General features: G+C 53.5%; 6 protein-coding genes and 1 non-coding gene across 7 annotated transcripts; all 7 read left to right on the plus strand.

The window, feature by feature from the left end:
* Nucleotides 1–1,091: 1,091 nt before the first annotated feature.
* B0H65DRAFT_39565 (fungal-specific transcription factor domain-containing protein) lies at nucleotides 1,092–4,397 on the plus strand. The gene is made up of 5 exons (XM_062823767.1): nucleotides 1,092–1,614; nucleotides 1,724–2,946; nucleotides 3,009–3,127; nucleotides 3,185–3,419; nucleotides 3,482–4,397. The coding sequence occupies exons 1-5, from the start codon at nucleotides 1,345–1,347 to the stop codon at nucleotides 4,215–4,217; spliced, it is 2,583 nt and encodes an 860-aa protein (XP_062686561.1). The 5' UTR covers nucleotides 1,092–1,344; the 3' UTR covers nucleotides 4,218–4,397.
* Nucleotides 4,398–6,364: 1,967 nt separating this feature from the next.
* On the plus strand, nucleotides 6,365–8,396 carry B0H65DRAFT_39602 (uncharacterized protein). The gene is made up of 2 exons (XM_062823770.1): nucleotides 6,365–6,632; nucleotides 6,696–8,396. Exons 1-2 carry the CDS (start codon nucleotides 6,494–6,496, stop codon nucleotides 8,333–8,335), a joined length of 1,779 nt encoding a protein of 592 aa, XP_062686562.1. The 5' UTR covers nucleotides 6,365–6,493; the 3' UTR covers nucleotides 8,336–8,396.
* Nucleotides 8,397–9,893: 1,497 nt separating this feature from the next.
* B0H65DRAFT_451081 (uncharacterized protein) lies at nucleotides 9,894–10,897 on the plus strand. The gene is made up of 2 exons (XM_062826035.1): nucleotides 9,894–9,965; nucleotides 10,032–10,897. Exon 2 carries the CDS (start codon nucleotides 10,099–10,101, stop codon nucleotides 10,642–10,644), a length of 546 nt encoding a protein of 181 aa, XP_062686563.1. The 5' UTR covers nucleotides 9,894–9,965; nucleotides 10,032–10,098; the 3' UTR covers nucleotides 10,645–10,897.
* A 190-nt stretch (nucleotides 10,898–11,087) lies between these two features.
* Nucleotides 11,088–13,672, plus strand: B0H65DRAFT_39631 (uncharacterized protein). The gene is made up of 2 exons (XM_062823772.1): nucleotides 11,088–11,507; nucleotides 11,572–13,672. The coding sequence occupies exons 1-2, from the start codon at nucleotides 11,415–11,417 to the stop codon at nucleotides 13,327–13,329; spliced, it is 1,851 nt and encodes a 616-aa protein (XP_062686564.1). The 5' UTR covers nucleotides 11,088–11,414; the 3' UTR covers nucleotides 13,330–13,672.
* On the plus strand, nucleotides 13,592–13,663 carry B0H65DRAFT_t16. Its single transcript has one exon. It is a non-coding gene; the product is annotated as a tRNA-Met (tRNA).
* A 1,485-nt stretch (nucleotides 13,673–15,157) lies between the features above and the next one.
* B0H65DRAFT_505137 (uncharacterized protein) lies at nucleotides 15,158–17,550 on the plus strand (the record flags this gene model as incomplete). The annotated part of the gene is made up of 3 exons (XM_062827968.1): nucleotides 15,158–15,278; nucleotides 15,359–15,418; nucleotides 15,503–17,550. The coding sequence occupies 3 exons, from the start codon at nucleotides 15,158–15,160 to the stop codon at nucleotides 17,548–17,550; spliced, it is 2,229 nt and encodes a 742-aa protein (XP_062686565.1).
* Nucleotides 17,551–18,264: 714 nt separating this feature from the next.
* On the plus strand, nucleotides 18,265–20,364 carry B0H65DRAFT_505138 (WD40-repeat-containing domain protein; the record flags this gene model as incomplete). The annotated part of the gene is made up of 1 exon (XM_062827969.1): nucleotides 18,265–20,364. One exon carries the CDS (start codon nucleotides 18,265–18,267, stop codon nucleotides 20,362–20,364), a length of 2,100 nt encoding a protein of 699 aa, XP_062686566.1.
* Nucleotides 20,365–21,424: the final 1,060 nt, after the last annotated feature.

Consider the following 21,424-nt stretch of genomic DNA (forward strand, 5'->3'; position numbering starts at 1 on the left):
TGATACCTGACACTAGGTAGGTCCGTATTTTGTCCTTCCCCAACTCCGACTTCGCCGTGACGTCAGTGGAGATATCTCAGGGTCCATCCATCACAGATTCCCTCCACCTGTTCCCTCAAGGCCAGTCAACCAAAAACGACAAAAATCAAGGTGAATGCCTAGCGTAACCAGTAATTATCAGTTATGCGATTACAAAGCTCCATGGCAACACCAACTCCAAATAATCTGCATGATATGTACAGATATTGTTGAGAACTCCTCCCAGACGGACTCCAACCCTCCAACTCCTCTTGGCTGAGAGATCTCAATGCGCTCTTCCCGTCCGTTTCCACCGTGTCCGCTGATATCTCGGTAACATCAACAGACGGGATCGCGTGTATGGCATGGAAACTAGTCCCGGTGTTCTGTGTGGTGGGCTCGTGGGGTGAAGCTCGGGGCAGCTCGGACATTTGCACGGGTTGCCAAGACATCTCCTCAATCTGTCTGCCCCTGCTTCCCGTTCTTGACTTCTCCAACTTTGTTATTCCCCATCCCGGGACGGGAGCTTCCAGTGACGGGACTTACAAGACACCCAGCCGCCTAGACTGGCACGCCGTCCCCGATATCATCAATTGCACTCCTCAGCTGAGCGTCTACCATCTTGCCTGGCTACTACAAGGACCAGGACGATCTGGGAACAGCATCGCGACATCGCGAGATCAGTGGGCATTCCCATTGCCGTTTCGTGATTCGCGGTAGAAAAGGTATGGAGAAATTAGCTCGTCACTTTCGTCACATCTGAGCGCGTTCTCGTCCGTTTCTCTCCAACTCTCTCGAAAGCTCTTATTCCAACTCTCTCGAAAGCTCTTATTCCAACTCAACTCGAGCTCCCATTCTTTTCCTATGTGCTACTAGCTCGTCCAATTCCTCGATCGCCGATGCCTACAGACTCCCGTCTCTAGTCCCCACCCATCGAAAGGCATGGAGCTGCCTGACGAGCACCTTTGCAACCTGCATTGCCATGCCGTTACGAATCAACGTAATATCATCATCATCCCTGTCGCAAGCCGGGCCTTTTGGGAGTCAACATTGTTTACGTCCCTGGTCCTTTCTATAAGCCATACATGCACACACTGGTAGCCTTTAATATTCACGCATATCTCAGCTTCACTTCCTTGTACCGTTCCCTTGGGAAAGAGACCTACCGCCCGACCGAAATCACTTCCTTGCGCCGCCTCCGTCCCCCATCGCCCGGCAGTTGTCCTTGGTCCCCCAGCACAGCATGTTAGTGCGCGTTGACCGGATCGTTTCCAGAGTATACCGTACGGTGCGCGGTGTTTGAACAAAGGACGGCCGCCTCGAGATATGGAACCAATGGAAGGAGGAGGCACTCCAAGCGCAAGTGGAAGCCGCCCGGTCCTTCCTGCGATATCGCCCGCTCCCTCCACAACGGCCGGAGGAAACCGTCCTACCTCTGCTTCCGCCTCTCAGCCCACGCCCTCCACCTCTTCCTCCGGTCCGCCCACCGGTCCGCCTTCTGGTCCGCCTACCAGCCAAGCCGTCTCGAAACGCAAGAGAGGTCTGGGACTTGTCACTCCGACTGCTTGCACCGAGTGTCGCAAGAAGCGCGCAAAGGTCTGTCCGTTGGCCGGACTCTGGACTCTGAGTCCTGGTCTCCCTTCCCCTTCCATCACCTGTGATGTCCCTAAATGGCCATTAGCTAACCTCCCCATTTCTTTTATAGTGCGACGGCGAGAAGCCTTGTGGCCGATGTAAATATCAGAACACCGAATGTGTTTACGAGGTCCCTGTTCGTCAGTCTAAGGACACACTGAGGAACGAGATCGAACAGCTGAGGCGCGAGCAACGGAACAACGAGCATGTGATAAACGCCCTCAGACGGACGGACAAATGGGACGAGGTCTTACAACGTTTGCGCAATGGCCAGAGCATTGATATGATATCCTCGTGGCTGGAGGGGACGCTTCCCTCGGGCGGTGGCACACTTCCCTCCATCGATCGATTAGTCGGGTCAGCTCCCGGTGCCTTCAATTTCCCGGGCGACCCAGCTGGGACTTATGGCGGCGCTATTCCAGGTTTGGCTCCCATCGGCCGATTTACAGGTCAACAGCTGCCAGGCCAGCACCCTGCGAGTCCGCATCAGCTGGCTCAGTATCAACCGAGCCAGTACCAACTGGCTCAAGGCCATCCAGGTCATCTCCCGCGTGCTATCAGACATGATCCCGAGCCTCATAGTCCCTGGAGCGGCCAGTTCTCCTCTCATTCTCAGACGGTGCGTAGTAACTCGCTGTCAGAGGCCATGAGCTGGGCTTCGGAAAGTGGGCAGCAATCGCAGTCAAGGGCGGAATCGTGGGCGGAATCTCAAGCTCACGTCAACTCAGAAGGCCAGAGGTTCCGCGGGTTTGACCAGGTACTTGCTACCGAGGCACCGCATTCGCGGGCACCACCTATTGTATGGACGACCATTACTTCGGATAACGGTCTTGTTCAACATCTGCTGGCGCTGTACTTCTGTTGGGAGTACCCCACATTTGCATCTCTCAGCAAAGAACACTTCCTCAAGGACTTTATGGACGGGCGACCTCGGTTTTGCTCGTCCCTATTAGTGAATGCGCTTCTGGCGTTGGGTTGCCGGTTTTCCAGCCAGCCTAGTACTCGCGCGAACCCGAACGACCCGTACTCGTCGGGTGATCACTTCTTCAAGGAATGCCAGCGACTATTTTATCAAGAAGAAAACCACCACACGCTAACTACCATTCAAGCCTTGGGTATAATGTCCATCAGAGAGGCAAGCTGTGGTCGTGATTCTGAGAGTTGGTATTACGCCGGACAGAGTATTCGACTGGCGATAGAGATGGGACTGCATCGGGTTCAAGATGACGGCAAGGATTGCGACGAAAGTGCGGTTCAAGCAGCCACATTCTGGGGTGCCTTTGCGCTCGACCAGTGAGTCCAGTAAATTCCGTTGAAATGCCACGCGACTTTTGTCTAATGGTAAAATGTGATAGCGCTTGGTCGTTGGCCACCGGCTCGCCCCCCCAGTGCTCCTGCTTCCCACAGCTGCCTCCGAAGCCCGCTATCATCGATGACATCGAGGCATCGCTCTGGATTCCTTATACAGACGATGGTAAGAATCTATCGTTTTTAGATGTTGTGCTTGGAGGTAAGCTGATGAGTGGTACAGGCGCTCCTCTGCACCAGTCGTGCGAACAACCGTCTAATGTTCGGTCGGTGTACAAATGCTTCTGCGAACTAAGCGAGCTTGTTCACCAGTCACTGTACATCCTTCACTCCCCTGGCCGGCCGCTTACGAGCAGAGATCTGCTCAAGATATACACACAGTATCTGAATTGGTATGATAGGATACCAGAGGTGTTGCGGCTTGGACACAACTTCACTCCCGCTGTGTTGTTTGCGCAGTAAGTTCATTTATCTCTGGTCTGTTGCAAAATCTGTGACACGTTTCTAACGCTGGGCATAGCATGTATTATCATTTTGCCATCCTTCTTCTGTTTCGGCCACTAATCAAACTCCGCATCGTTGGATCGAGCATCTCTCCGCGCGATGTGTGTTTACAGGCTGCCGATGCCATATCAGGGCTTGTGCGCTCGTACTCGCAATTGTATACGTTGAGAAGAACGCCATCATTTGTACCCTACTTTGTGCTCACGTCCTCCATTATGCACTTGGCAATTGGGGCCACGGCCTCAGTACCATCTGACCCAACTGGAGGCACAGGCCAAGCGGGACCGAGCGAACATGGCCACCACAGACCTGACCCTCGCGTTGCCGAAGCCATAAGTCGAGGAATTGCCGACCTTACGGAGATGGCACCATGCCACCATTTCGCTGAACAGGCGCTCAACATACTGAAGTACCTGGCCAAGAAGTGGAATATTGATGTAGACATCAAGACGACGGCCGGGGAGGACGGGGAGCAGCGAGTCAAGATCGGCCGCTATCAAACGACTCGACCGGTTACCAACAGCCTCAATTTCTTCGTGCCCGAAGTTACCGAGGAAGACTTTAACTGCAAATGGGGAGAGGGGGTAGAATCAGGACACGGTTCAGCTACTCGGGTGGAAGTCCAGCCTGGAAATATTAAGCATATGGCCAACGCTACAGATAATCCCCTGTTCTGGCCGTTTCCGATGCAAGGCCGTCCGATATTGGCAACGGGCCCCGAGCTGTTGGAGGCGGGCTTTGAGCTTATCTAGGGTGATACATGATCACTCTCCGGCTGTTGATGAGCCTCCGGAGCAATCGATCTCTTGGCCGATTTGATTGCCGGCAGTTGTATGGTGGATGTTGCCCAAATGTGGTCAGCGGCTTCAAAAATGAATCGGAAACCAGTGTTACAGGCTTCACAGTCGAGCAAAGCACTAGGGCCGACCACCTGGGGACGCACATAAAAGTGTTTCGAGGGAAGATGCTGTTTCAAGTGTCTTGTTCATACCGCAGCCTGTCACGGATCTTTCACAAGCCACATGTTTGGAGGCACCGAGGAGCTCAACAGGGAGGGGGCAAGGGCGAGAAGAAGTGAGGCTCAGCACTTGTGCGGCGAAGTCGGGGAGATATGATGTATCACGGCCGCCAAGAGAGCAACGATATCCAGGGGTGGTTGAGAGTTTTGTGGTTTGCGTTGAGAGGTAGAAGATACCGAGCAGTTATGCTGCGGACAGGGGGTGGCGAGAAAAGCGACAAACGCGTGTGGAATTCATCAAGTGCACAAACTTGCGTCATGTAAAGAGACGGGAGTTTGATGTCAGGGCACGACGATACGGCTCTTGGGGCTATAGAGTTTGGGAGAGTGTTTTTTTTGTGTTACTGGGCTTGCATTCGATACCCCCGTGTCGTCTGAGGCACACGAACGATTTTTTCCCCAAAATCATGATGTAGTGGATCATCATGGCAGGAAAGGGAGATAAAGGAAGGAAAAAAGATGAATGCTTTAACCGCTGTGCGATGTGCGATGCGGTGATGAGGGTTGCATGTACCGTTACCGATTGCTCAAAGCAGCGCGTCTACCGCGGCTTGTTGGAGGTTTGATACCCACCATTCTGATTTCTGAACATGCTGTCCAAATTGAACATTGACAGTTTTGATAAGTTTCTATCCACTTTGGTCGGCGACGATGTCGCACACTCTCAACTCCAGGGACAGATGAGACGGTGACAGTGAAAGTCACATTAAAGAAAAGGAAACAAACAATCATCCAACAGGATCTCGGAACCTCTTAGGGGCGTTTCTTGACGGTTCTAGGTTTCTCATTGGTCGCCTACCGGATCCACCCACGGTAACCCATGCTGCAGGCGAGGAAGGGGTCGTCGGTTTTTCTTGGGTGCCTTTGGGTGTTTCGAAACAGCTGACGTGCTCTTGTTTCGGATGCTACCACGCCGACCAATCGCAACGGAGAGAGGCGCTCTCTCCCTCCCACGCCTCCCTTCTTCCAAAGTGTTGGAACCCTTGCCGAACATGTCCATGCGCTCTGCAATCTTCAAGATGCGAGGCCTCTCGACGCCTTGTGAGCATGATACATTCACGGGCATCAGAGTGATCTGTATGCCTTGTGAGGACGGGAGATCGTGTTTGTGTGTTGATCTTTGCCTTTGGAAACATCCATCACATCACCTCGAAACCCGCAGCAAGGCTCTAACTCGAGGAGGTGAGACTGACGATAATCGTCGGCTGTTCGACCCGTTTCCCGTTTTCGCAGCCTTGAACGAGTGCAGTCAGTTCCCGTCCGTCATGTTAATTGCTGACCGCCGACGATGAGGCAGATCCGAGGTTCCTTTTTCTTACATACATACTTCTTCTTATCTCACACCCGAGTCGAGCGAGTCACATTATCCAGTGGACGCTGTGATGTTAAAGAACCCGGAATATGCGTGAATGGGGCGCGCCGCCGTCTCACTTCTTTCCGTCCAGGTCAAGCCTCCAATTCGCCGGACTGTCTCATGGAGATTGCACCCTCTTTTTAATTACTTCTCTCAGTCTCTCTCTCCAGTTGCCTGCTCTGCTCTCTTCGTTTTCGCTTTTCGTGACGGGGTTCGGTTTCCCTTCCCGGCTATCATTTCCTGCTCCCCTGTCCTCCCCCATCTTCCCATCACCTCCCCATGATCCTCCCCATATCCCACATTCTTCACCACCTCACCACCCCTGCCTAGTACACTATCTTCGCCGCAGCGTTCCATTGCTTTCGCGTCCCTCTTATTACTACTTGTGCTACGAATAAGGGGGTATAACCTCTTGCTTATCCCCCCTCCCTTCCCTTCCCGCGCCGCCCAGATCAAGCGCCTGCGCTTGACTGCCGAACCTTCTTTTTCTAATCTCGTATGTATGAATGGTGAAGGTACCAACTTTCAGTTTCATGGTCGGCAGGCCTATTTTCATCTCAAAACACACCCATCAACCACTTCTCAGTGGCCCATTCCGCTCGTTTTGATCGACACGGCGTTTCTGGCAGGTCCAGCCGTCCAACCATTCAAAAGCAATGGACTCTTATCCCCGTGCATCCACCAACAGTCAAGCTGTGGCTCGACTACATATTGACGCCCTGACTAAATCCGGGATATCGCGCGACGAGCTTTTATCCGCTCTCTTGGAGGGTTATAATACGACAACCAGCGAGGGTGTGTGTTGACTCGGCCCGCTCCTACACGTCAGCAAAACAGTCTTCGACTAACATGTATCAGGAGTTCCTTCGACAATGATGTCACACAACACTTCTTCCATCTTCTCAACGCAGGAGCAGCACGCTTCGACGATGAACGACAAGAGCCGTCACAACTCCGTATCGACTACCAGTTCGGGGTCATCAGGAAGGGCAAGCATTTTATCCGCGGCAACCTCAACGAGCTCGGTCTCATCACAGAACATCTACGACACAACGGGGTCGCCATCACTCAAGACGGCACTATCAGTACCAGGAGGAACAAAAATCAACAACCGGGGTGCCTCTAAACCCCAAGGTCCTTACTGGTGCACATTCTGCAATGTCAGTTTCCAGCGCAAGTTCGACTGGAAGAGGCACGAGGACGAATTCCATGAGCGACATAAGCGTTACCCCTGCCCGGACTGCAACAGCATCTTCTGGGGCGCCAATACCTTCAACCAGCATCACAAGAACGCACACGGGTGCACGACCTGCCCGCACGCTGGGCAAGTGGTCCGGTATACGCAACGGAGGACGGCTTGGGCCTGTGGATTCTGCGGTGCATTCATGGGAGCTAGGGACCGGTATTTCGACCATGTGGCGCGGCACTACGAGGAGGGATGCAACAAGACGCATTGGAATCACTCGCTCGTCATTTACGGGTTGCTTCACCAGCCGGTGGTCAGCCAGGCGTGGAAGGAGTTGTTTGCGCAGCTGTATGGACATTTAGCACGCGACCAGCAGCCGATTCTGGGGTGGGACGCGGAGGCAACGGGTCACGCTCAGGGGTTCTTGGAGGGGGAGGCCCCGGGGAAGTTGCAGGATTTGCTCGAATTCTTCAAGGGCGGACGAGAGGACGCGAAACGGCTTGCGAGGTTGAGTCACGATCAGGCTATCATTCGGTCGCGTCAGGGAGTGGCTATCACGGCGATTCGGGTACCCGTGCCGAAACCGAGTGTGGAATCTTTGAGGCCGAGCTCGAAGCGATCAACGGCGTCTATGGAATCATTCAGACACAAGTCGATACTGCAACAGCAGCAGCAGCAGCAGCAGCAGCAGCAGTTCAACAAACATAACAGCGCCACTAGCGGGAAGACCAAGACCGTTTTCCCTCAGCTGAGCCCTACTAACCTACAACACCCACCCCGACACCACCAACAACGGCAACAGCATCAAATTCAACCACACCAAGAACCCACATTCCAAAAACAACGATCATCCTCCCTCCCCTCTACCACCACCACCTCCACCTTAACTCAATTCCCCCTACCACCAACAAACAAATACTCCCACCTCCACTCCCACAGCCTCAAATTCTCTCTACCTGTGGAAACCATCTACGAAAACCCCGAAGCAGCATCCACCACAACGACAGTCAACTTTTTCGAGAACACACTTGCCGCTACTGCGGCCATGACGGCGACGTCTAAGCAGCAACACCAACTGGATCTACAGGATCAACAGCAGCAGCAGCAGCAGCAGCAACAACAACAAAATCAATTCATGATACCCCCGCTTTCTCTTCCGGCTGATAGTCTTTTTGATAATTTGGATTTTGGCGAGTTTGAGGATTGGAGCAGTATTACTAGTACGGTGGTGACGGGGGATGATCGGGCTAGTGGGTTTTCTGTGCCGGGGGTATTGACGGGATCTGGGGGCGGGAGTTCGGGGGGATGGTGAAAGCAGATGATGGGAAGAAGTGGAAGAGAAGTGGAAATCTTTTGAAAATGATGCGATTTGATGAGACAAGATGCAGCCTGGAGAAAGCTATGAGAAACCTATTTTGGGATACTATACTGGATTATACCCCCGCTTTTAGGTTTATGAAGAAATTTGAACTAGTTTTGACGATGAGCACAACGTGTTCGTTCCCTTCGCATAAGTGAAGTGTGTGTGGTGTTGAACTGTTAAGGTCAGAACTGTGATCTTCAATCGGCCAGGCAGGCACATCCGTACAATCGGCAGGCGCGTCCCATCCTCTTAATTGCAGGCCAGTCCTTCCTTCCCCTTCTGCCTGCTCCTACCTCTCGAGGTACTCACCGCGTGGCAAATTCCGAAAATGCGGGTGGGTAGCTCGTGTAGGTCACATATGGGTGTGCGGGTGATCACCAACCTGAAACCGAAACGAGAGCCAAGTCAGCATCTTTTCAGGTGACTCGATGAAACCAAAATGTCCAAGAATGGGAGTCGACACTCGCTCCCTCAGCCTGATGGCTAAGGTACCTCCAGTCCTCGGACAAAAGAGGGGGGTATGGCTAACTGTCCCAAATTGTAATATGAGCGGCGTTGACAGATATTCTAACTGTTGCCGGATCCTCGAATTCGTACCCCTGTTTTTTATAGAGCACGATGCTTATTCTCCCGATCATAAATTGACCGAAGAACGTCTCAGCACCTCCATTTGATATTCCTTGACCGTTGGTAAACCTCAAGCGTTCGTAAATCATCAATGCGACGTTGGGAGATTTCAACCATCATCATACGATCCAGTGACTTATCAAGGCAAGTGCGAACGTCTTGAAAATTCGAGGATTGGGTAACTGTTTGGCTGGACACCCCTCCTCCTCTCGAGCTAGTACGACCTCCGGTACCTCTACGGCTACTACCACTCCACCAACAAGCAAGTAGCCCGCTGCTGGATGGGATCATGGAACCAGCACGTGTCAAGGTATCGCCACGATATGGGCGGTGCCGTTCTGTCGGAGACCAGACACTGGAACTTCACCTTCGTTTCAGGTGATGTAACTCTACGTTGGTCGCCACTGCCTTTTCACTTTCTATTTTCTCTCGTTCACGTTTTGCCCATGTGGTCGGTATGGAGTTCGTGGGGGCGATCGATCGAACTATCGGTGTTTACCTAGCCACTCGACGCTCATACCCAGAGAACGCAGCCGTCATCGATGCAGTGACTGACGTCTCAGGTTGACTTTGACAAGGCGGGGTTGGGAGTCGGGAGTCTTGGGACTGCTTCGCTGGCGTGACTTCGGTCCCGGGATGGGAGGATTGGTACCGTATCCTCGTGAGGGGTGATGGCTTCGGGTTTCGTGTTGAGGGGATGGCTTCAAGTGTTGATCTTGGCCTGGCCTTAAGAGGCTGAAAACGAGATTTCGAGTCGCGCTTGCTGTTCGTGTTAAAGAGCAAAGCAAGACACTGGATAAGGGGGTTCGATATACTGAGTTGGTATAAAATGTCCATGTCCCTTCGAGATTATCACCTGAAGTAACCACCTAGTCGGTGCCTTGTCAGTCTTTGAGTTCCCCAAATCCCCTGGAGGTACATATATCAAATTCAAGAGAAACATTGAATCCAAGTAAGCAACCCACATTTCTGCTCGGCGAACCATTTATGAACTGCCCGTCCACTGACAACATTCAAGCCTCAACTGTTCACCTCTCCCCAAAGTCACCCAACCGTCCCTTCCTTGGCCTTATCCACGACCCGTGATGTCTCCATCACAAGCCATCCACCCCACAGGGAGCAAAAAGCTCCCAAGGCAAAGGAACAACCACCACCAAAGCGACACCGCCCAGACCTCCGCCTACTCTGATGCCAGCCAAGATAGACTCCATCATCAACAAAGCCAGCAGCAGCAGCAGCAGCAGCAGAAACAGCTAAGGGACTATATCAACACAAACAGGACTAGCAAGCCGACAATATCCCCCATTGAGAGCTGGCTGGGCGAACCTATCCGAGAGCAACCCTGGACTGGTCTCCGTGTCCACCTTCAGAGAGGGAGAGATTCGCCCAAGTCCCAGTCATTGTCATGGCCGGAGTTGGAGGAGTCACCGGAGCTGGAGCTGGAGGATCTGGACTTGGACCGGGACCTGTTGCCGTTCTTGACTTCAAGAACATCTTATACGGGCAGCGAATCATTACCTGGGGTTGAGGCATCTTGGTCGTTGCGCTCCTCATGGTATACAGAGTCCTCTTCGTCGTCATCACAGCCGGAGACTGGGAGCAAAGGAGTGGAAAGGAGACACAGGGTTTGAAGAAGAAGACTGCTTGACGGCTACTTTGAGTGTTATTGAACGTATTGTAATGGCGGATGATTGGGTGTTTCTTTGAGGTTTCCATATTTTCCTTTTGTTGTAACTCAGTCAGCGGCTGGCCTGCTTTCTTAATCCTTCCTTCCCTCCCCCCAGAGTCTTTCTACCCTCAAGCACAGAAACTTTCGGTATGCCTCGTCATATATGCAGAAGGGGTATGGATAGACTAAGAACTTACCACTCATTGAGATCCCACAACATGTATACCATGTATATGCAGCCCGCGCCGCGTCTACAATTCAGGCTATTATCTAATCAACTACCAATGACCTTATTCTCCTCTCCAATAATCCTAGCTCACCGCGCTGTTGTGGTACCAGAGACGGCTCACAAATATTGAGTTCCCGCACTTCGCTACCAATTCGCTACCGATGACCTGTTGGACCTTTACGTGACTGGGCCCAGGAATGGCTTCGGACGGATTGCCAATGTTACTTTGCACCCAGAAGTTCGAGCGCTTGCATTAAGTCCGAGCCGAGGGATGAACGCGGACTGTAATTGGAAGGGATCAGAAGACCAACGTAGTCATGGTTGACCAGTTGGTCTTTGATAAGTCCTGTAGCGGGTTTTGTTTAGCTTAGAGGTATATGTGGGCTATACTTGGATGAAGTCTTTCAATGGAGTGTCCAGTGTGTATAAGTATACAAATGAACCCCGAAACCTTTCCACCCAAAACACTGATCAAGTCCTGAAGTAACTCCTGTCCCTCAACCATGGCTTTGTCCACACTTCTTCTTTGGATTGGGTTGTCGGTGGGCGTCTTGGCCTCGGGAGCAACCAAACCTGATAGCAAAGTATACGACTACGTAAGTACCACTAGCAAAGCCCAGCCCCAGCAAAAGCCGATGTTGCTGACGCTTTTCTCCTCAGATCATCGTCGGCGGAGGAACCGCAGGAAATGCTTTAGCAACGCGTCTCAGCCAGGGACTTCCCAAGGCCAAGATCCTCGTCATCGAAGCTGGCCCAGCCGCACCCGACGAAGACGCCATCAATGTTCCAGGACTCAAAGGAGGAAATCTCGGAGGGAAATATGACTGGAAATTCCCAACCGTACCGCAGGTGGCTCTCAAGAATCGCACCACTGTGGTCAACAGGGGCAAAGTCCTCGGCGGTTCGTCCGCCATCAACTTGCTCAGCTGGAACCGAGCGGCGGCTGTCGAGTATGACCAATGGGAAAAGGTTGGTAACCCGGGATGGAACTGGAAGTCCATGAGCGCCGCCATGACCAAGGCCGAGAACTACACCGGTGGCCCGCCCGGGTCAGGAACAAAAGGACCTGTTCACGCCTCTGTGAGCCGGTACGTGCCTGAGCATCAAAAGCTCTTCGTGCCCACGGTAACCGGCGCCCTAGGCATCGCGGAGAATAACAGCTCTCTCCAAGGGAATCCCATCGGTGTCATGTTCCAGCCTAGCAGCGTCAACCCGACGAACTACGTCCGGTCATACAGCGCCAACGCCTATCTGCCACAAGCGGGACCCAACTTGGAAATCCTCGCGAACACGCTCGTCGCCAAGGTCAACCTCAAGAAGCAAATTCGGACCGGCAACACCTACCAAGCGACGGGCGTCACCTTGGCCAACGGCACCGTCATCCTCGCCTCGCAAGAAGTGATCCTCTCCGCCGGCGCCATCCAGACCCCCAACCTGCTCGAGCGCTCAGGCATCGGCCGCGCCTCAGTCCTCCGCGCCGCCAATATCACGCAGCTCGTCGACCTCCCCGGCGTCGGCGAGAACTACAACGACCACTTGCGTCTGCAGCTCGTCTACCAGCTCAAGCCCCAGTACCGCGGCTCCGACCTGCTCAAGTACAACAACACCGCAGCCGCCGAAGAGCTAGCGAAGTGGCGCGCCGGCATCCCCTCCATCATGGACGACAAAGCGGGCGCCTACGTCTTTGCCAATTGGGAGCAGGTCGCAGGTAAATCTGAAGCTGACCGTCTCGTGGATCTCGCTCGCTCCGTTGCGGCTGCCAGTGACCGCAGCAGCACAACGGGAAAACCAGGCCTAACAAGCAAACTAACCCTCCTCACCTCCCCCTCCGTCCCCCAAGTAGAAATCATCTTCTCCGACGGCTTTGCCGGCGGCTACCTCTCGCCCTCCGACCCGCTATACTCCCGGGTCCCAAAACCGCACTTCTTCACCCTCCTCGTCGCCATCCAGCACCCGCTTTCCACGGGGTCAGTGCACATCAACACCTCCTTTCCCCTCACAGGCAACCCCGTGATAAACCCCAACTACTTATCAAACGAGTACGACATGGCCTCCTGCATAGCCGCTCTCAAATTCGCTCGCCGCATAGCCTTGTCCGAGCCCTTGCGGAGTGTATGGGAGAACGAGTACAGCCCGGGGTTGGATGCCGTGAAAACAGATGACGATGATGAGGTGTGGAGGCGGTATGTGATTAACACAGTGCAAAGTATTTTCCATCCGACCAGCACGGCGGCGATGCTACCGAGACGGCAGGGAGGGGTGGTGGATGGGAGACTGAAGGTTTATGGGACGGAGGGGTTGAGGGTGGTGGATGCGAGTGTGTTTTCGACGCAGGTTGGGGCGCATGTGCAGACGGCGGTTTATGGGGTGGCGGAACGGGCGGCGGAGATGGTCAGACGGGATTGGGAGGTGAGGTGAGGTTGATGAAGAGGGAATTGAGGAAGAGGGAGTTGAGGAACTGGATGGTGATGAGTAAGGGTTGGTTGGCAATACTGGAAGCAACAAAGGCATGTCGTGATATTAATGACATATTTTGTGCATTTTGTAAAAGAGAAGACGGACTTTGTTTGGAAGAGAGAAAGCTGGTGGTTTGCGGAAGGGCCAACGTACCTAGTCTCCACAGTAGGTAGCTCGGACCATATAGGCACTCGCTTCTTTCGAAAGTTTCAACCAACAAAACAGCTGCATGGCGCAGCGGAAGCGCGCCGGGCTCATAACCCGGAGGTCACTCGATCGAAACGAGTTGCAGCTACACAACAACTTCTTTTTTTCATTTTTCTTTCAATACGAACGGCTTCTGTTTCCCAAGTCTCTTTTCTTATCTTTTTTTCTCTGCCTTTTCTGACCACGCAATATCCTAAACCCTTACCCAGTCACATCTCGAATCTCATTCGACATTGGACGAGGACCCCGACGCCCTGCTTCATGCGCGCTGCGCGCGCTGCAGACATGGATGGCACCGGCTGCACGATTACCTCTAGCGCGGATGGGGGACCTCTTCCGCTTGGTCGCTCCTTGGCGAGTAACATGATGATGAGGGGCAGCTTTCAGGTGATGCTGTTTTGATACCACCCTTTCGTCTTTTATCTGATCCGGTTATCGGGAGATATCTTGCATTGTTTGAGGCGGGTTTCTGTGTTTTCGTAAGTCTGTGATGGCAGTATATAGAGAAGGCTTTCCGGCTCCTCAACAAGCTCATGAACACAGATCAAAAGTACATGGCCAGCATGATCTTGATGAGCGGCAGTGCACCCTCAACATCAGCAAATCGAGAGCAAATGGGGCAATACGAAAAGCAGGAATCCCGCACCAGCGGAGTGCCATTGGAGTGGGGGAAGAGCTCGCTACGGCTGTGGTTGGTTGGCGCCTGGTTTTCACATTGCAGTAGACCAAGACATGAATGGTATGCTGCTCCAAGGGTTCGGATCCCGCTTGTGATTGTGAGTGGGTGGTGTGGTGCTTCAAAGATAAAGAAGAGGCAAGCAAAGTTCATGAGACCCCTGAAAAGGCATGTATCTTCCGCTCTCCCGTCTCTTAATTCCTCTTTTCTGTTTTCTTCCACCCACATGATGCATCGCGGAAAGCTGCTGCGGAGAGAGCTCTAGAGAATCGAAGAACGAAAACCGAAGAAATCGGTGGTTTCGTGTGACGCCGGAATAAAAAGAGTCTCAACCACTTGTACAAGAGGTGGTTACACGAAACGCGCGACGTCCTATCTCGACCTCCAATACAGCCTGTAAACAACTGGGCAATCCAAAGAAAAACATATCCAATATCAAGGCCGGAAAGCTGGGACGAAGCAGACGGGATGGATGCTCCAACAACAGGCCCTGCCCATGCAGATGCAAACTCTGACCCACCAGACGCTGCCATCATCCCAACTTCAAAACAACAGGACAATCCTCGTCACGATGAAGAAACAACAACAGCATCCGCCGCCGCCGAGTCCAGCCTGTTTTCCAAGGCCATTCTCTGGTCGCAGTCGCAGTGGCAGCCGCAATCGACGACGACGCCTGGCAGGTCCGGCAGTAGACCACGACGACCGCCATCCTCCTCCTCCGGTTCCGCTTCTCCGCACCGAATAACACCAAGCACAACACCCCCCCACGACGACAACGAAGTGAATTACTATCATCCTACAACTACCACCGGATTTGACGATCGCGGCCATTACAGCCACCGTCGCCTACCTGCGTATTCTCATGACACCACCTTCGGCTTCACTCAACCAGACATCAACGCCACCATGTCGCTTCTCATAGCAGTCGCCAAAGCTGCCCAGTTTACCGATGCCTTCTTGACCGGTCTCTTGGTCCCTCTTATCCCGACGATTCTGGAGACCAGGGCGGGAGTACACCACAAGCATGGTATGTTCGATTCAAAGCCAATTGCGCCTTTGATAAGAAGACATCATCGGGCTGACCTTTTTTCTTCCTCCGCTTTTCAGTGCAGTTTTGGACATCGATCCTTATCTCAACGTATGGTGGCGCATTCGCAGCTGTATCTTGTAAGTCGCTAACTAACCTCTCCATCCGGCGACACAAGCCTTGCCCGTGTAGGTGATACTGACAATTTTGCTCTGTTTGTTCAGCATTCGTCCCCCACCTAACCCGCCAAGGCCCTCTTCTTTGGGTCCTCCTCTTCGGCGGCCTTGGTCTAGCAGCGGGCTCCTTTGTCCTGTTGCAATTCCACTCCAACCTATTCTTCCTTGTCCTCTCCCGTGCCCTACATGGTATCGCAGGTGTGGCGATCGCGAGAGCTAGCTCCAGCTTGGTCGCCGGTGTGGTCTCGGTCTGCAGCGAAGACGAGGAGGATGAAGACGACGACGGAACCACTGCTGTCGACGTGTTGACGTGGATGACCCCGGCGTTTATCCAGAGTTTTGCCATTTCGGTCGCGCCGACGTCCGCGGGATTGCTGCATGGTTTCTTTGGCGGGCAAGCGGCCGTGTTTACGCTGGCTTACGCGGTTATTGCTTTGACGGTTGTGTTTGGAGGTCTCGTGGCGGTGGTAACGCCGCCGGGCAGGTGTCCTAGGACAAGAGGCGATCGACATGAGGCAGAGGGGCTTCTTGCTTCTCAGGAAGACTCTCAAAATTATGGGACTCTTTCCTCCCGTGGAGGGTATTCCTCGAGAGAAGTATCTCCCGGTCACGTCTCCCGTCAATCGACAAGACGACCCAGTTTAGCGGCCTCCGAAGTCACTGTCCCTCAGGAGGGAGTGCTAACCCCCGCCGCTTTGCGCCTCATTGTGCCCATGGGAGGATACATCGCTCTCAGTCTCATCGGTTCAGCGCTACAAAGTGTGCTTCCGATTTTCGTGCAGCGAACATTCGACTGGCCCATGGCCGCCAGCGGCTTTGTCTTCGTTCCCCTTTCGGCTCCGGCTGCTTTGGTCGGCCTCTTAACGACCCCGCTTACGACTCGGTACTCGCAGGCTTCTCGGTTGCTAACATCATTTGGTTTCATCGCGGCTGCTCCGGCTTTTACTTGCTTGGGCGGGTTGACTCAGAACAAGATGACTGTTCAGACGGCACTACTGGCTACCCTTGGCTGGATCTCTGTAGCCTTCGGTCTCTGCGGCGAGCCGCTCGTGAAAGAGATTATTGATGCGGTCGCAGGTGGAGAGGATGTCATTGAGATGGGAGGCCTGTCAACAAGCGCAGCAAAGGCTGAGAGTCTGCCCAGTCTCGCCAATGCCTGGGGCAGTTTCGTTGGTCCGCTTCTTGCTGCAACCGTCATGGGAGTTTCCGGGTGGGGAGGGCTGACCACAACATTTTCATGGGTGTGTGGGTGCGCTGGACTGACCGCGTTGTTCTTCTTGGGCGGGTTGCTTACCGATGCAGATTTTGAGAGCGCTGGAACATCGTCAGCAGATTCCTCCGACGAGGAGGCAGCACCTTTGTTGCAGGACAAGGGTGATCCGCCCGACACGTCGCCTTACTACCAAGATCCCCATACAAGCCAGAATGGGGGTCTTGGTAAACTTCAGCAAAACGGAATCCTCCATGCCCCCAAAACGGAGCAGAGCAACATGACATCGGGATCGAGCAGCTCCTCGGCTACCAAGGCCCGCCGCCGAAACTTCAGCGTAGGCAACTTCTCCCTCGCCACAACCACGCAGTCCACTCTGCCACCAGGCGAAAGCTTCCAGTCAGACGACTCAGCATCATCCAACGTCCGCTTTCAAGCATCCTTCGAGACCGACTTGCCGATCCCGACCCGTCTTCAGAACCCCGAGCGTCGCCTTCTTATGAAGATGGTTCCTCACCTGCCGGGAACAGATCCGCTGCTGGCTTCTGGAAACCGCTACGCGGTCGACCACTCCTCCGAACAGTCGAACGAGAACGGCGATGAAGAATCTATGGGCCCAAAAAGCAAGAAGCACGTGGTGGTATTTGAAGAGGGCGCGGCCCCGCCTGAGCTGCTCCGAAGCCGACCGCATTATATCGTAGCCATCAACCGCGATGGTTCACCAGAGATATTGTCGACGGCTGATCCGAAGTTACATGATCATGCGATGCACATCACGGAGGAGACGACAGACGAAACGGCCGAGCAAGAACTACCGGAGGGGTCGAGGCGGTACGTGGTGGTCTTGCTGAACGAAGGTGAGACGGGGCTGGAAGTAACTGACTGAGTCTGAATGCCGGGATTCGGTCAGCGCGAGCCCAAGTCAGATCCGAAAGAATAGCAGTTGATAAGAGGAGGATACATACCCGGGGCGGAGAAGGATAAGGCCCTCGTTGTTTCTAGGTTACGGTTTCTGCGTTTGCATTGTTCGCTCGGGGTTCGGTCGTTTTGGGTGTATCGCAATGCATGTTGGATTTCTTCGTCATCTTACCGCCATGTTTTCATTTCCGCATCTGTCGTCTTTCTGTTTGCATCATGTTAGCCAGCAAGATACCTTCAACTTGACAATCCAAGAGTTTGATATCCACGTTGACAAAGCACCTTGATGACCCCTCATGTGATTGGGCAATCGTTCTTGCGTGCCCGGCAGCTCAGGGACTGCCCGGCTTCCCCTGTTTAGTTGATTTACAGTGGGATGGTAATCGGTGGGGTGCGGGGTGTTAGCGTTCCGGCCTGCTGATCCGCTAAACCTTAACACCGAGGTTGGACCTTGAACCTTATCAATGCCTGCCGCAGCTGCATGTCCGGGTAGCTTCGATTCGGGAACCTTCAAGACTGGGAGCATCTTCCTCCCGTTGTCATCTTTTTTTTCCTCAGCAGCATTCCCACTTTCTTCATCCACGTTCAGAAGCTACACGATATCGAATACCCTGCCCTTGTGTACCTGCTATAAATAGTTTGATAGTCAAATTGTTCACCGGATTTACCGCCAACACGCGCAATGGACGAAGACGATCGAGAATATGGCAGCTCCGACAACGAGCAGGACGAGCTCATGGAGGACGCCGATGACGCCGAGAACGACACCTACGGCGAAGACTTTAACGAAGACGACGAGGAAGAACAAGAAGAGCAAGACGAACCCGAGCGGGATCCAGAACCCGAACCGGAAGCAGAACCCTTTGACGAATCCCAAGCACAAAACTCCCACGACCCAAACGCACCCGACCAAGCCACGTCCCAAACAGCTAGACGCGTCTCCGCGACACCCTCAGGGTCAGGATCAGGGGCGAAATGGCGACCAACGATAAGACCAGAATACATCACAGCTTCCACTTACGACATCGTGCCTACCATGGCTGCTCCACAAGCCACCAGCATCAACGCCATAGCCGTCACCCCCGACATGCGCTACTGGTTGACGGGCGGATCTGATGGCTACATCCGAAAGTTTGACGGTATCGGCACCATCAATGGCAAGCAGCAACTCACGGTCGCCCAGAAACACCCATTTGTCGACAGTGTTGTCAAGTCGGGAGTGCTTATGAGCTATTGGGACAACCAGGAGTGGACAGGACAGAACACTAGAGATGACGACAGGATCCTGTCTCCGGTGTACAGTTTGGCAGTCCACCGACAAGCCTTATGGGCACTGAGTGGCTTAGAAAGCGGTGGTATCAACTTACAGAGCGTGAGACATGATGAGGGAAAGAGGATACACTGCTTGCGGACGAATGGCCACACCAATGCCGTTAGTGTGTTACAACTGGCGCCCGACGAGAAGAGTGTGCTAAGCGGAAGTTGGGACAAGACGGTGCTTGACTGGGACCTCAACGATGGGTCGGTCATACGGCGGTTTGAGGGCAGCGGTGGACAGATATCGGCTATCGAGCTACGACCGACTTCGGGTGCCCCGATCCCAGCCGAGGCTAGCGATCCCGAGATTATCACGGATACTTTCGAGAGTAACAACTCGAAGCCAGTTATGAACGGCTTTTTCTCGAACGGGGCAAATGGAGACATGGATATGACGGGCCAAGCCAGCGCGAACGACGGGGATGCGAATGATGTCCCATCCCCAGAACACGAGTCGCTGTTCGGTAGTCCCGCTGGCTCTCTATTCGGGGACAACGAAACAATAGGCGGTGGGAATGCCTTTGGGGATGATGAAGACGACAATGAGTTTTCCAGAGCTATGGGCATGGAACTCAAGGAGGAACAGAACAACCAAGGGCACACCGACGACTTCCCCATGGGCGACGCCGAACCTTTAACGGACACCAACGCTGCCCAGGGACCCGGGCCTGCTGCCAACGGGCCAGCCGAAAACGGGACCATAAACATGGACATATCTAACGGTGATTCCAGCCACACAATGTCAGACTTTGGACACCAAGCAGCCGCAATCCCCGAACAACAAAACCAACAACAACAACAACCACAACAAGACCAGAACCCCGTCTCCCAAACCGACCACGAACCCATCCCCTTCGAGCCCGTCGCCCCCGCCACCCCCAGCATGGTCTTCAACACGGCCCCTTCTCCCGCTCCGCAAAACGACGACACCCAAACGGCCCCCAACATCTTTATGGCCGCCTCCATCGACGGCACCATCCGCATCTGGGACCGGCGCGTCCCCGACCCCGTCGCCCGCATCGGTAACCGCCGTGGCGTCCCCCCTTGGTGCATGGGCGCCTGCTGGTCCGTCGACGGCAACTGGATCTACGCCGGCCGACGCAACGGCACAGTCGAAGAATTCAGCATCCACAAGGCTCGGGGCGGGTGGCAGCCCGAGCGTACCCTCAAGTTTCCCAACGGCAGCGGAGCAGTCAGCTGCGTGCGGCCCATGGCGAACGGGCGACACATTATTTGCGCGTCGCACGATATTCTGCGGCTGTGGGACCTTCAGGGCGAGACGCAAGCGACGAAGCACTCAAAAGTGCCGTTTGTGGTTGTCCCCGGTCCGCCCAAGGCGGGCGTCATTTCAAGTCTGTATATCGATCCGACGAGCAGGATCATGATTTCCGCGGCGGGTACGAGGGGGTGGGATGGCACGTCGACGGAGGTGTTGATTGGGTATGAGATTTCGCCGGTGAAGTAGAAGGACACCGACGAGCGCAAGCGCAAGAAGAAATGGGAGGGAAATTACAGCTGGGCTTTTGGAGGAGGGAGATTTTACTGATACAGTATTCTTTCTTTGGTGTTTTGCATTTTGGGTCATTTGGGTTGTCTTCTGTCTTTTCTTGCTTATCACCTTCTTCCTAATTCACCGGACACCCTTTTCTTTCTACTACGATTTGCTCCCTGGCTTCGCCGTGGAGGGGCTCTATTCTTGTCCGAGAAGTCAGTCGGTCCACACACAGTAAGCGGACTGACTCTATGGCCAAAAGGCCTATATGTATTTGGACCCCTTTGTGCTTGTCTGTCAAGTTTGGAATCCTTTTGTCTCTTGTTACATCATGTCTGGGCGGGCGTTTTATGTTTAGTTCGGTAGCGGTTGGTTAGGTATACTGGTCCCACAGCTAAGTATGTATTCTAGGGGTACCTGTATCTTCAGATAAAAGTACACCAAAAACCCAGATCCCATCACCGTCATCATCCCCTTTACCGCATCTGGTTCAACAAAAAAAAAAAGAACCCAAGAAGTAAGACAGACATGAAAGAAAAACAAAAAAGGAACTAGGCTACCTAGCAAGCAAGTTTCGCACCAAAAAAAAAAAAAAAAAAAGCAAGAAAAGAAACATACAACACCTGGGATTCGCTGGTCGTCACCGACCCAACTACTAGTCAGGCGATATGGTAGCTTATCTATCGGAGTCGAAAGGATATGAACCGGGTCTTTTAATCACGTGGTAGGGTCAAAAAACTGAACAACAACCTCCCGTATCCATATCGTTCGGACGGAGGCATTATAGTGAGTGGGGAGCCGGCGCTAAAAAGATGAATATAATTGGGCGGATTACGAGAAAAAAGTTGACCGTCCTGACACTGCGGCTAGCCCCGTTAACGTTTGTCAAAGCGCAATATCCGCGGTATGGGTATACTAGCACAATTCTCAGTCGCGGCCGTATAAGCTCCTCTTCCGGTAGCTGAACCTTGGACTTCAACGAAAGCATTTCTTTGGCAGTATGAACAGCTGCTTTATGTCTTGCTGTTGGTGC

The sequence above is a fragment of the Neurospora tetraspora genome (genome assembly GCF_033439725.1).
Source record: "Neurospora tetraspora strain CBS 560.94 chromosome Unknown B0H65scaffold_1, whole genome shotgun sequence".
In the NCBI taxonomy this organism is placed as follows: Eukaryota; Fungi; Ascomycota; class Sordariomycetes; order Sordariales; family Sordariaceae; genus Neurospora; species Neurospora tetraspora.

Excerpts from the sequence above, each read along its gene's own strand:
- B0H65DRAFT_451081 (XM_062826035.1), top strand. The coding sequence starts at position 10,099 with ATGTCTCCATCACAAGCCATCCACCCCACAGGGAGCAAAAAGCTCCCA.
- B0H65DRAFT_39565 (XM_062823767.1), top strand. The coding sequence starts at position 1,345 with ATGGAACCAATGGAAGGAGGAGGCACTCCAAGCGCAAGTGGAAGCCGC. Across the intron at positions 1,615-1,723 it reads GTCGCAAGAAGCGCGCAAAG|TGCGACGGCGAGAAGCCTTG; the intron begins GTCTGTCCGTTG and ends TTTCTTTTATAG. Across the intron at positions 2,947-3,008 it reads GGTGCCTTTGCGCTCGACCA|CGCTTGGTCGTTGGCCACCG; the intron begins GTGAGTCCAGTA and ends AAAATGTGATAG.
- B0H65DRAFT_39631 (XM_062823772.1), top strand. The coding sequence starts at position 11,415 with ATGGCTTTGTCCACACTTCTTCTTTGGATTGGGTTGTCGGTGGGCGTC. Across the intron at positions 11,508-11,571 it reads ATAGCAAAGTATACGACTAC|ATCATCGTCGGCGGAGGAAC; the intron begins GTAAGTACCACT and ends TTTTCTCCTCAG.
- B0H65DRAFT_39602 (XM_062823770.1), top strand. The coding sequence starts at position 6,494 with ATGGACTCTTATCCCCGTGCATCCACCAACAGTCAAGCTGTGGCTCGA. Across the intron at positions 6,633-6,695 it reads TAATACGACAACCAGCGAGG|GAGTTCCTTCGACAATGATG; the intron begins GTGTGTGTTGAC and ends AACATGTATCAG.